General features: G+C 33.3%; 1 protein-coding gene across 4 annotated transcripts in view; it reads left to right on the top strand.

The window, feature by feature from the left end:
- ASCC3 (activating signal cointegrator 1 complex subunit 3) overlaps positions 1-15,007 on the top strand; it is a 374,689-nt gene that overhangs the window by 275,041 nt on the left and 84,641 nt on the right. For all 4 annotated transcript variants that reach the window (XM_518652.9, XM_009451715.5, XM_063813310.1 and 1 more), the window contains one exon: positions 3,537-3,662. In XM_518652.9, coding sequence (XP_518652.6) covers positions 3,537-3,662 — 126 coding nt within the window. The remainder of the gene's footprint in view (positions 1-3,536; positions 3,663-15,007) is intronic.

Raw genomic sequence — 15,007 nt, 5'->3', positions numbered from 1 at the left:
GGTAGCTTAAAAGAATTTAATATAATGTGAAACAATATAATTATCACTTTATGACAATATTCAATTATAATTTAAATGTTAAAAATAACTTTTTAAAATAAGCAGTATAGTACAGTGTTCAGACGCATTGACTATGAAGCCAGATGACCAGGGTGAAAATCTGAGCTCTACCATTTACTTGCTTGATCTTGAGCAAGTTGCTTAACACCTCATTGCCTTATTGCACCTATTGTAAAATGGAGATGGTAGCAAGACCAGCTATCTCATAGAGTACTAATAATGATCAAATACATAGTGCTTAGAACAGTGTCTATCACATAATAAACATTTAATAAAGTATTAATTTGGTGAGGGTTTTCATAGTACAGTTGTACAGTTAATAAATAAATATCCCAAATAAGGGAGCATGTAATTAATGATTTAGGCTGCTGGCTCATTTGAGAATCATCCTATATCTCTTTTGGGACCCAGTAACCACTACCCCTTTCTCAAAGTCTTCTCTTGTATTCTCAGCTGAAAATAACCTTTCTTCCTTCAGATTTAGGTATTTTTCACTTATAAACACTTATCACTTTCTACCTTTTATCATAGTCCTTTTCTATATATTGGATCTCCTTTACCATATTCTAACTGCATTGAAGACAAAACATCTGATTTATCCTGTATATAATTATTGGTTCTTTTTATTTTTTATAAGTGCTAATAATGTTGATTTTAAAAACTTAAAAAGTCAGCCAGGCAAGGTGGCTCTCACCTGTAATCCTAGCACTTTGGAAGGCTGAGGCAGAATTGCTTGAGGCCAGGAGTTTGAGACCAGCCTAGGTAACGTAGATAGATCCTGTCTCTACAAAAAAGTAAAAAAAAAAAAGTTAGCCAGGCATAGCGGTTCATGCATGTGGTCCTGAGGCAGCAGGAGGATTGCTTGAGCCCAGGAGCTTGAGGTACATGTGTCGTAACACCACTGCACTCTAATTTGAGCAACAGGGTGAAACTCTATCTGCAGAAAAATAAAGGAGAAAGAAAAAAAAATTAGTAGTCTAAGTACTGATCTCAAGAATTTAGGGAAAAAAATAGCGAATTAAACTCCAAGAAAGAAAAAGAGTAAGAATTAATAAACTGAAAATAAACATAACTAGAGAAAAATCAACAACACCAAAAGTTGGTTCTTTTAAAAGGATGAATAAAATTGGTAAATTTTTTAGTCTAAATATCAGGAATGGAAAAATACCACAGACTGGAATAATAATAGGATATTAACAACCTAATGCAAATAATATTTAAATTTTGTATCAAATAGTAAAATTTCTTTTAAAAATTACTAAAACTGACACAAAAAGATAGAAAATCTAAATAGTCTCTCATCTATCCAAAGCAATTGAATCTGAAATTTAAAATCTTTTAGAATGAAATCTTCTGACCCAGAAGCTTCAATGGTGAATTCTTCATAACATTTAAGGGTGAAATAGCATCAATCGTACACAATCTCCTCCTAGTAGTGGAAAAGGGAAGAATACTTGCCAGCTTGTTTTATGACACCAGAACAACTTGGATACCAAAACCTGATAAAAAATTTACGAGAAGGGAATGTAACAAACGTCTCTCATTAATATAGATGTAGAAATTCTAAACAAACAATAGTTAATCAAATCAAGCAATGTATAAAAAGATAATATATTACTACCACATGCAGCTTATTCTATAAATGCAAAGATGATTATTTGAAAAATGAATGGATATAATTCACCACATGAACAAAAATGAGAAAAATTATATAATCATTTCATAGATGTAAAAAAAATTGATGAAATTCCATACCTATTTATAATAAAACTGTTAGCAAGCAGGAGTATGAGGGAATGTTCTTAATCTGATAAAGAATATCTACAAAAAATCTATATCAAACATCATAATTTATAAGAAGATATTGAAAGCTTTCCCTGTGAGATAGGAAATGATATAGGGATTTTGCTGTCACTTCTTCCAGTAAGCATTGAGCTACAGGCCCAAACCACTGCAGTAAGGTAACAAAAAGAAATGGAAGTCCAAATATTCTTTTGAGAAGAAAGGGACTGGAAAAGCACAACAGGAGGGCTTCTGGGACACTTTCAATGCTTGATGTTGATGTTGATTACACAACTGTGTTCACATTGTAATAATTAATTGTGTTGTACCTATATAATTTATGTAATTTTATCTGTGTATACTTCGATAAAAAGTTAACTAAATTTTTTTTGTTTTGTACCTTGATATGACCGTTATTGTTTTATGTATTACATAGTATTTCATAATTTATTTATTCATTTCTCTATTAATGTGCACCTAGAGAATTTCCAGTTTTCTCCTCTTATGTATAACGTTGCAGTGAAAGATTTTCTTTCCTATTCTCACATGTAAATGTTTCTCTAGCAGATCATAATGAAAAAGTGAAATTGCTGGTTCATAGTGATTGTTCAGATAGATATTACGAATTTGATCTCAAAATTGACTGGACCAATTTGTAGTCTGCCGCTGGTGACCTGAGAGTAACATAGCAACTTTTTTAAAAATTCAACTTATTATAACTATTTTCTCGTGTCCTTTGCAAAAACTATTTTTAATACCTGCATATTTTTCCATGAATTATAGTTTTACTTAGCTTTTTCTTTTGTTGAACATTGCTTCCTTTTTTATATTTAACATAAGAAACTAAACTAAACATTTTGTTATGCCAGTCTTTCAACACATCTGATTATCTTTGTGTACTCCACAACACCTAATACATAATGTCTTATATGACTAGGGACTTTAATATTTACAAATTAATGAAGAGAATATATTTGCTCACTTTTCTGTTCTAAATAGCATCTCTTTGTCAACTCTCCTTTAATCTGCCTCAGTACTTATTCTATACTTACTCCATGTCCTGTACCTGTGCTCTTCCTTCCTCTGCAAGATATCTCTTCTGTTGCCTGCTCTTACTCTACCTCTCGTGGCTGTCCTCATCTCCTGAAAGTCAGTAGCTTTTTTTTTGTCAGCTTGTATTTATTTTACACCTAGCAATTTATTTTCCAAAAATGATTGGTAGTGATAAGTGCCATTTATTGAGTACATACCATGTGACAGACACTAGTGATTGCTTTCAACAAATTATTACTACTGTTAACTTAATCTGGAAAAATATTATTATAATAGTACTTTTGTGACATTCTAACTAGCCCACTTTTTATTCACATTTAAATGAAAATTATAACATACTTCTTTAAAAGAAAATGAGAACACATATATGTACTGGTGAATAATACGGGTTCACCTGAGTTCATGATACTAAGTGATTTATAGACTCATGGTTAAAGTATGTTGGAACCAAATTCCCACTAAATAATTTGGAATGAATTATTTACACAGTATACAAAATTATATACTAAATATTTAAGTTATATAAAACAAATTTGTTTTTATCTTAGAACATAAAATCTGAATCTTGACTATGTGAGATAAATTTCAGTGTTTTTAGTTTAATGCTCTTGTATGCTTCCCATGTCTTGTTCACTATATAGTTTATTAGGAGTGCTCTCTGACCACTTAAATGCAGAGATTGCTGGTGGTACAATTACATCTAAGCAAGATGCATTGGATTATATCACCTGGACTTACTTTTTCCGACGTCTTATCATGAATCCCAGGTAAGTGCAAGGGCAGTTATATACCTTTCTGTTTTGCCCCGAAATAAGACATATTTGAAAGTAATAAACTCCAAATTAAGGTACATACAAAAAAGGCAGAACTTTGGAGATTCTAGGTATATGAATTTGTCTAAAGAATCAGATGATATCTCTGGTATCACAGTATATAAAATATCAATAATTATATGCATTTGTTACTTAACCTATTTTAATTACCTTAAGCCATCCTGAGGAGTTTGCTCTGTAATTGAGACATGAGATACCTGAAGTCATTAAGAAATGTGCTAAACTACATGATAGTGACTGACTTAGATGCAGTTGGAATTCAGAAAAGAGTGAGGCTTGTGAAGTTGTAGGTGGAAAAAAATGTGTGGGGCATTTATAAGTGTTAATAAGAATATTGCAAGAGAAAATAAAATTGAGGTGTGGTAGAATGTCACTTCAGACAGTATGTTAGATCTTCGTTCAGCACTTACTGTTTTTCAGATGGTAAACTAAACACTGAGATGTAAAAATGAGTACATGACTCCCTGTTTTTTAAGGGCTGATCTTTAGTGTGGGAAAAACACATATAAGTCATTACAATGAATATTATAAATCCTCTAGTAGAACGATATTGAAGCCTATGAGAGTGACAGCTTCACAGAAAAGGTGACACTTCATCCAAATCTTGAATCAGGAACAGGAGTAGAAAAGGCGGAAGGCACTTCAGGCAGAATTAAATTATGTGGGCAAAAACCCTCAGGGCTTGAAAGAGTCATAAGCATTTAGAGAATATGAAAAAGTTTAATGTAGCCAGAACCTAAGGAGAAGGGAGACAAGATTGTCTTGACTAGAAAGTAGGCCAAGAACCAGAGGCTACAAGGCCTTTATGCTGTGCTAAGTAGTTTACATCTGATCCTAGAGGCTATGGTGAGTGTCTTTAAATATGGATTAACATTACCAAATTACGTTATGTTTTGTTAAATATTTATTGCACTATGGTAGGAAGTGAACTGGGATGGAAAGACCATTACAGCAGGAAGGCCAGTTAGGAAGCTACTGAATAATAGGGAAAAGATGATGAGGACCTTAGATACAGAGTGAATGGAGGGAGGGTCAATGTTAAGGCACATTCCAGATGTAAGTAAAAGAAAATATTAAACCATTGTAAAGTCTTAGAGAAGTCATGATGAAAATGTTCTTACTAAATCTTACCTACTAACACCTTAAGAAGTTTCTTTTCAGCCAACATTTTCACTTACTTAGATAGGAGTTTGAGAATATGGTGACATTTTGCCCAGTTCCCTCCACCGTTAGGGTGTCTGGGTTAGGTACTAAATATTATTTGAGAACATAGCTGCAAAATTAGTGAGATAGCCATCCAGAACTGCACATTTACCACAGTAAACAAACACATTACAGGATTAGAATCATGGAATAGACTTTACATTTATTCTAGCCCAATCTTCTTGTTTGATATTGAAGATATGGAAGCTGGAAGCTTTAAATCACTTGTTCTAGGTCCCATTACTATTTCTTGATAAAGCCAGATCTTACGAAGTCAGGTTTTCTGACTCATAATCTACAACTGTGTGTGTGTGTGTGTGTGTGTGCGTGTGCGTGTGTGTGTAGATGGGAGTTGGCATGTAACTGTAGATATATTTATCATTTCTATTACATAAGAATCAAGGCATTTAGTGTGACAGAAAGAGCTTTGGGCTTGGAATCAACACACTGATTCTTATTTCCTCACTGTCCTTTACTAATGGTGTGAGTCTGAGTCACTTTACCTCTCTGAGCTAGACGTTCTTCATCTGGAAAGTAACGAATAGCCTCCCTCCCTCACTGGGTCATATTGAGAATTAAATAAATGAATTAAAGCCATTCTAATTCTGTATTAATTATAAAGAATATAATGTCGATTTTGAGCTGCTGTTCTGGACTCTCTGTCAGTTGCTTTACTGATCTGTACCATCCTAAAGAGTCTAGTTTAGAGATAAGAACCTAGTCATTTTAGTCAGTTTGTCTAATTAGCACACAGAGACATAATTCTCTGAGGCCAATTTAGTACTTTAGCAAATTGTAGTTCCTTACTGAATCCACAGATACGTTGCCCTTTGTATATGTATCTCCTTTTTAAATTTTTTTTAATTGTTGAACTTTCTATTTTAAATTGCAAAAAAAAAAAAAATAATACAAAGCAGCACTGTATACCCTTCACCCAGCTTCCCCATGTTAACATCTTACATGACCATGTCTAATTATCAAAATCAGGAAATTAACATTTATACAATACTACAAGCTATTCAGATTTCACCAGTTGTTCCACTAATGTCCCTTTTCTGTCCAAGATCCAGTTTAGTACCCTGAGTTGCATTTAGTTGCCCTGTCTAGTTCACTCTAGTCTGTGATATTTCCTCAGCCTTCCTTTGTCTGTCATAACCTTGACATTTCTGAAGAGAACTGGCCAATTGTTTTGTAGAATGTCCTTCAATTTGGCTTTTGCTGATTTCCTCATCACTAAATTCAAATTATGTCTATTCAGCAAGAATATTACAGGAATGATATTGTGTTCTTCTCAGGACATAATATTAAAAGGTTCTTCTCTGCTGGTCCAATCTATATTTAAAATATCACCTTGTATGTGAAAGACCCTAAAATATGTGGCTATAATCTGCTGTCTATCAAGTTACAATTTTATTTCTCCAGCCTTCTGAATGTTGCCACATGGACTTCCCACCATCATTTCACTTTAACATGTCCAAAACTGAATTAATCATATAACTCTAAAAATCTTTCTCTACTCTAACTTTCTTACTTTTCTTAATATTATCACTGTATCTGTTTACCTTGACTTAAAACCCCAAGATTGCTTTTTGATCTTCCCTCTCCTTTGCTTCCATAGTTTTCTAACTGCTTAACCTGCTTTTAGTCTGTCTTTCAATTTTGCCTACTTTGTAAACTGTCAGATAGTATTGGTCAGAAATTAAATGTATTATATAGGGGGTGGGAACTAGATAAGATTTAGTTAGCAGACACAGAATGCAGTAAATCTTTAAGATAATGAGTAGGAAACTGTCAAGTGTTTACATTTTTTTCAACCATAAGAGTGAGATGAGCCAGGAGCACAGTTGGAGACACGGGTCAGAACAGGGGTCCCACACACAGGGAGCTGGGTAGGTATGACTCCCTGTTGCTCTGGTTACAAACTGCCTTCTATTTTATAATATTATGGTGACAAAATCCACATGAAACTGTAATAAACAGTAGTAATGAAAGAACAGGAAGTTTGGGGAGACTTATCACAGTAGACAAAAGATGAAATCTTAAGAGGTTTATTAATTACAGAAATTATAGTGAGCCTCTGATCCAGAGTATTCTTGGGTATTAGCAATTTAGGATGTCTCCTGCTCACACATGGTGGTAGTCAGTGTAGTCCATGTAAATAAATGAGTATTCTTTAGTTCACACCTCTTTAGCTGTAGGAAATTTGGGGACTGAAAGTCAGAAGGGTAAATTGTCTTCATGCATTGACTAAGAGCTCTTAGTAGTTGTGGCAGCTGCTTTCCCTCTCATCTTGCTACCCCAAAAAGAGGGTTGAGTATCTCCCGCCTACCACCAAAGGGGCTAGTGTAGATATTAACCCACACCATCTACATAAGAGGTTCCTCTCACTTTTGTGCTTCTGCTGTCACTCTTCTTCTTGCCTGCAGTACCCTCCTCAGCCCTTATAGCTAGCCAAGTCTTAACAGTCTAAAAAGTCCAGTCAATATTGATAAATGTAGCTTCAACTGATTTTCACAAGTAACAGTTTATCCACTTTTTTTTTTTTTTTTTTTTTTGAGACGGAGTCTCGCTCTGTCGCCCAGGCTGGAGTGCAGTGGCGCTATCTCTGCTCACTGCAAGCTCCACCTCCTGAGTTCACGCTGTTCTCCTGCCTCAGCCTCCTGAGTAGCTGGGACTACAGGCACCTGCCACCATGCTCGGCTAATTTTTTTTTTTTTTTCCAGTAGAGACGGGGTTTCACTGTGTAAACCAGAATGGTCTCCATCTTCTGACCTCGTGAACCGCCCATCTCGGCCTCCCAAAGTGCTGGGACTACAGGCATAAGCCACCACGCCTGGCCCAGTTTATCCACTCTTGACCATTCATATTTCATGTGTTGGTTCCTTCAGTAGCCACCAATACATATGTTGAGATACGTGGCTGGGCTGTCATTATTATTCTGAAGTAGAACCCTATGCCCAAGCTGTTGCCATGTAAGTTCATAAATCTAGAATAGATACAGCAATAATTTGTTTTTCAGAAAAAGCTATGATTGGCAACTCTTACTTTCTGTTGGAAGATAGTAGCAACATAATGACTTCTAGCCTCAAAAATCATAAAATTTACTTAAAATTATAAAGTATAAGCATTTAAAAATTAATTTTTTTATTTCTTAATTCTGTAAACATTTATTGAGTACCTACTATGTTCCAGGCACCACTCTAGCCACTTTGAAGATGTATTAGTAAGCTAAACAAAAACTTTTTCTATCCTGGCACTCATGTTCTTTTAGCAGAGACAGTAGATTTTAATATTATTAAAAGGTAATAGATGTTTAGAAGGAAAACAGGATAAGGAAGATTGGGAGAGCCAGAAGGCGGCCTGGGGGGAGATGGGAGATTACAATACTGTATTAAAAAGAAAGTCAGGGTGGGCCTCATTAAGGGTGCTGATATTTCAGCCAAAACTTGACAAAGGTAAGAAAGTTGACCACTTTCTAGGAAACAGCATTTCAGGCCAAGGGAACAAGAGAGATATTAAGGCTGGCATGCCTGGTGTATTCAAGGAACAACAAGGAAAAGATGTCGCTGAAGTAGAATAAGTGAAAGCAGGAAAATAGCAGGAGATGAGGTTGGGGATGTGGAGGGCCAGTGGTGATATAGGGCATGGGTGGTCTTAGAAACTATGGTGAGGATTTTGACTTTCGTTCTGGATGAAACAGGAACCATTGGAGTTTTGAGCAGGGGACAGATGGGATCTATTTATGCCGTAAGTCAGGTCAACTATAATAATAAATATTGTAAATGATTTAAACTTCCCTGTTGTAAAAGAGAAATTCTCAGATTCATTCAAACGTGATTGACATAGAAAAGCTGAAATTTAAGGATTGAAAGAAGATGTAAAGGAGAATGATAGCAAAGAGAAAACAGCAGCTGCAGAATTAAAATCATACAAAACCAAATTCGAGGCAAAAAAATACAAAGGACAAAGGAGAGTGTATCATATTGGTAACAAACACAATCACTAGAAAGTTATGGTAGTTTACAGATTTTTAGAGAGACTAAAAATAACATCAGATATGTAAAGCAAAAACTGAAATTCAATTAAAATTACAGCCCAACTAAATTAGTCATGTTAGGAGACTTTAACACATCAAAAAGATAAGTATTTCATAAAAAAGAGGATTTAAATAATAATATCCTTGAATTTGTATCCATTGTATCTTTGTACATATGTCCCTAACAAAATATCATTACTTACAAACACTAATGGAAGATTTGTTTTGAAAAATTTACTATGAAGTAGACCCCAAAGAACATCTCAACATAGAGATCATAAGGCTACATTCTCATTGTGTAATATAATAAAACCAGAAATAAGCAATAAAAGGGATGGCAAAAAAATTTAACTGCTTGGGATTATAAAACTTTTATTCTAGTAAAAGATGAAATCAAAACAAAAGGTATAGACCATAGCTGTACAAAAATACAAATGTAATAAAACAATGAATTTAAACCAAAGCACAATTCTAAGGAATATTTATATCTTTACAGACCTCATAGAAAATGTGAATGCTTAAAAATAAAATAAGCATTTATCTTAAAAAACTAGATAAAGAACAATAGCAAAATGTAAATATAGGAAAGAAATTTATAAAAATAAAAATTGGAATTAATAAAGTTGTAAACAAAAATCTGCATTGATAATATTTATTGGGTGTCTACTATATTTGAAATGCTGTTTCAGGAGCTTAACTCATTTAGTACTGTTATGATCCCCATTTTATAAATAAAGGAAGCACAGGGAGAATAAGCAACTTGCTCCCAATAGCACAGCTCCCAAGTGACAGAGGCAACACTAGGATTCCATCCCATTCTCCATCACTGTGCTCATTGTCAGGTCCACATTCCCTGTCCACTTCTCTTTTCAGTGCTATGCTGAACAATGGGTTCTTTATGGAAACTCTGCCATACTCACTCAAATGACCCTTTTTATTTGATGCCCCCCAAAAAACAAACTGTCAGTTTTAATATATAAACCTTCACATCTAGATAAAAATGGAAAAATGTGCCTAAGTAAATTTTGACAATTTATATATTTTACTTAGCTATAGTCAAGCTCTGCCACCTTCTTTTTTAATTGACTCTTTTTTAAAATAATACTGCTATAAATATTTGTGAGATTTTGTGTGAACATAAATTTTCTTTTAAAAAATTTTAACTGATAATTATATTATGGTGTACAATGTACTGTTTCAAAACTTGTACATTGTGAAATGAACAAATCAGGCTAATTAACATATCAATCACTTCACATGCTTATCATTTCTTTGTAGCAAGAACATCTACTCTTTTTAGTAATTTTAAAATACACAATACATTATTATTAACGATAGTTACCATGCTGTGCAGTGCATCACCAGAACTTATTCCTTCTGTCTAACCGAAACTTTATGCCCTTTGACCAATTCCCCCTTTGCTTGCATGGCTTTCCCAACCCTCATGGCCTCTGATAACTGACATCCTATCCTCTACTTCTATGAGTTTGACTTTTTTAGGTTCCACATATAAGTGAGATCATACAGTATTTGTCTTTCCATACTACCTACCTTATTTCAATGGCATAATGCCCTCTAGATTCCTCCCCCTCTAGATTTATCCATGTTGTTGCTAATATAGAATTTCCTTCTTTTTTAAATATTCCATTGTGTATATATACACCACATTTTTCAAATCCATTTGAATATCCATTGATGAGCACTTATATTGTTTCCATATCTTGGCTATTGTGAATAATGCTGCAGTGAACATAGGAGTGCAGACGTCTCTTCAACATACTGATTTCATTTCCTTTGGGTATATACCCAGAACTGGGATTGCTGGATCATATGCTAGATCTATTTTTAGATTTTTAGGAACTATCCATACTGTTTTCCAAAGAGGCTGTGCTAATAATATACATTCTCAGCAACCATGTACAAGGATTCCCCTTTCTCCACATTCTTGTGATTGGCCCTCGCTTGTATCTTTTTATTATTGTCTGTGTTAAAATCACTTTTCCCAAAAGCTGGAAGCAAACCAAGCCACAGGAAACTGGTAAATTTTTCCCACTTATTTTTAGATCTGATAAAATTTTTTAAAATGCTAAAGTAATTGTCTCTAATGAAACACTTACATTATGTATAGTTTTAATTTTTCCTTAATAATCCTTATCATCTAGTACCATGAATTGAGATTTGACTTTCCTTGGGAAGGAAGAATATGTATGCATACTTGTTCATCTGCATGTGTGTATAACAAAGAGACTGAGGTTTACTTAACAATAGAAAAGAAAGACCATTTTTATAATATAGTTATATATAGGTAAAGAAATATAACCTCATATTCCAGCTCCCTTCAGCTAATCATACTACTATGAAGTCCTCACCACAGCACACCAAAAGTAAAACTTGTGTTGACAAAGATTTCAACCACTGTTCCTGAGTTGGTCACTATATGTCTATTTATATTCTTGTGTGTGTGTGTGTGTATATTATGTATATATGCATATGAAGATAATTATGTTTAGATATGTAAACACACATATATATATATAACATACACACACACATTAACTTGTGCAAATGAATATAAACACATGTACTGGTGCTTTCATAAAATATAATATATTCCAAATTGAGTTCTGGATTCAATTTGTATGTTCAGTTTTACTCTGTTTTCCCCTGAGAAAGCTTTTAAATATATCTGAGGCAAAAATGTGGTAGTTTCAGCTGTTCCTGCAACCACTTTCGCTATTTGTGTCATTATTATTGCTGCATAATCTGAACATAAAAAAACATGGTGCTGTAACAAATGACTTCCCACTACTGACAGTTATAGCAGCAGCATTTCAATACTGATGAAAAATTTCCCAGCAAGATATCTGGACAGGTTTACATAAACCAAACAGGAAATGGCTGCCACTATTCACATTAAATCCAAACCGTTTGGTGTAACTTTATCTATGTTTTACATTAATATAAAACCTCTTTCATTCTCAACTGGTGAAATTTCATCAGTATTAAGATTTGAAAAAGTAACTTGAGATTTCATATGTAGTATTCTTGTTTGTCCTTTGATAAGATCTTTTAAAGATAATTTTTGAAAAACTTTTTAGTTTTTGATTCTTTAAATTTTACGAACTTTGTAAATTTTTATGATAGGGAGAGGTTTGTTACGACTTTTTCCCAATGGACTGCTAATAGAAGTTAGCTTGTGTAGCCCATGTGCTAGATGCTGTCAGTATCAAACTGCCTTTGACTTTCACACCTCTCAGGGGACTAGTAATTGTTGTGTTCAAACAGCCTGTAATTGTGATCCCGCTGGCTTTCTCAGTACGCTTCTGGCTATTAGAATCATTAAACAACTCAGCACCTGTTAACAGCATTGTAAATATTCAACCCTGCTTGTGTGCAGGTTGAGTCCAATATAGAGAAGTCTTACAGAGCTCAGTCTCATAAATTAGAGCTTCTGACAAGTCAATTATTGTGAAACTGGGTTTCTCTGTGAAATAAATGAAATAGCATGCTGACAAAAAGGTAGGCTGTCTGTTTATGGCAAAGAGAAGATAATGACTTGATGATTCAATGCAGTGAACATAAAACTACGTTTTATCCTTTACCCATAATTAAACAGTTGTGAAATGTTTGTGTTTAAATAACCAGTAAATTACAAATTTTGTACTGTGGAGAGTGCAACATGAAAACAGACCTTTTTACTTAGCTGTTGCATGCTTTTTCAAGTTAGTAAAGTGATTATTAAAATTAATGATATGTAATGTTTTAAGCTAAATGCTTATAATTGTTCAGGCTAGAAGATGCACAGTAACTAAAAAAAGTTCACCTCATAGAAGTAAAGGCTGTATTATGCTACTAATCGAGAGCATATAAATCTGTACTCTATTCCTTATTCACAGAAAAATTCAAAATATATTAACTCCCAAAATTTTATGTAACCTAAAAAACTTCATTTACATTTAAATTATTTTATAGTGTCTCACAAATTGTATATCTAATTAAGATGTAGCAATATCTTACTTTTATAAGGATTTGAAAATATTTTAAATGACTTCAGAATCTCAGTCCAAATATTGACCAAGAATAGTATTTGGTAAAGATCAGTGAAGTTCAATTTACTTGAATTGAATTTTGTATTTCTTCTGTTATGCAAGTCAATAAGAATGTTGGTGACCACATTTAGAAAAAAAAACTGTGTTAAGAAAAAATAACAGTGAAACATTTATGTTTTCTGCATGAAGAAATGTGAACTTTTAGCAAGTTAGATTATGAATAATATTTTAGTGGTGTCATCATATAATTTATTGTAATCTCAGAAACATCATTTAGGTTGGTTTTTTTTTTTTTTTGGTGACTTACTTTAAATGTTTAAGATATATTTACCCTGACTATATTTTATCTGGATGAAAACCACAGATTTGTCTTTAAAAAGTCCCAGTAGGCTTAAATAAACAGACTTTAGAAGGGATATTAATCCATTGAAATATACCTTGTAAATACAGTAAACAAAATAAAGCAAATACAGTAAATAAAATAAGATAAATATTTAAAAGAACCTGTAATTTTTTCAAGGAAAGTTTTTTTCATTGATAGTTTTAAATATTATTTGTAAGTGTACCAAATTTATTCATTAAAGCATAAAAATGGTAAAGTTGACATCCCAGTTATATATAGGACAACGGCTGATGGTAATCCGTAACAGGATCCATTAGTTTTCAAACGACCTAGTAAATGTATAGATAAAAATAGTATTTTAATTTTTTTGTATTTCACAGTAATATTTTCAAAATATCTTCTTTCTGTAATGTCAGTTGCATAAAGAATTGTTTATTCCAAGATCAAGGCAGACAGATTTGGTTTAAAAAAAGAATAGTTTGATTCTTACTCTACAAATCCTACTACTTAGTATCCTGGGCACATTTTGACTAGTGTTTTGAATTTAGAAATAACTTTCTCAGCTATGTATTAGTCCTGACAGCTAAAAATAGTATTGGAAAATGTATAGGCTTAGTAAGCCAAAAGAATGTGAAATACAAAGTAAGCACTTATATTGTAGAAAGTTTGACTGATGAATTTCATTTCTTGGAAAACAATGAAAGAGAAAAAATATTTTAAAAATTTTGAATGACTTTGGATATTTGTATCTTTTATATGGCTTGAATGTCCAGAATTTTTATTTTCACCTCTAAAGCAGAAGACATTATTCTAATTACTCCTCCTTAGTCATTTTCCAAAAGAAAAGAAATATTTTCTAATGGTTAATAATTTTGGTTTTTCACTTCCATATATGCTTAGACATAAATTTGAACATTTTGTTTAAATTAATGACAGCACTAGGTTCAGTACTTATTTATCTCTTAATTGATTAATATTGCTTTATTTAGGTACATGCCAAGAGCTTTTCTAGAAAAAGCAATAACTTTTCAATAGATCAAAATTAAAGTAACTTCCTTTTTAATGGAAGTAATTTTCCCAAATAAATTGCAATAGTCTCTTACTATAATAATTTTTATGTAATGGGGCCTCTCATATTTGGGTGTACCTAGCCATTTGCACTAACTTTTCTTTCTAATGAAAATATGTCCTGACATTATTAGTCCTGCTTTGTGTATTTTTAAATAATTTTTTTATAATTTACTGACCCCAAGTCTCTTCCTTTGAAGAATGAAAAATATCACAAAAATTGTCATCTAGATAGTGTTCTCTATTGCTCTCAAGTTGTGGCTTTCTTTAGTCCTCTCCCATTTGAAATTGTTAGTACCCTTTTCCCAGACTATGAATATTCCCTTCCTAGTCCTGTACAGATGTAAAACCATCATGATGGGGTCTTAGGGATGAGAACCTGTTCTCTAAGACCACTTTCCACTGCCATTCTTCGATGTGGATGGGGAAAAGGGAGGTAGGGCATATAAATTACCCATGCTGACTAGGATATAGGGTTCACCTAGTAGGAATTAGGGAACTGCCAAGATTATGGGTGTAGTCCCTTGCTCTTCGGATCTGTTTCCAGGCACAGATCCCTAGAGGCCATGGGGTTTTGCCA

Source organism: Pan troglodytes, chromosome 5 (genome assembly GCF_028858775.2).
Source record: "Pan troglodytes isolate AG18354 chromosome 5, NHGRI_mPanTro3-v2.0_pri, whole genome shotgun sequence".
NCBI lineage: Eukaryota > Metazoa > Chordata > Mammalia > Primates > Hominidae > Pan > Pan troglodytes.
This window is presented reverse-complemented; position numbering and strand designations above follow the sequence as displayed.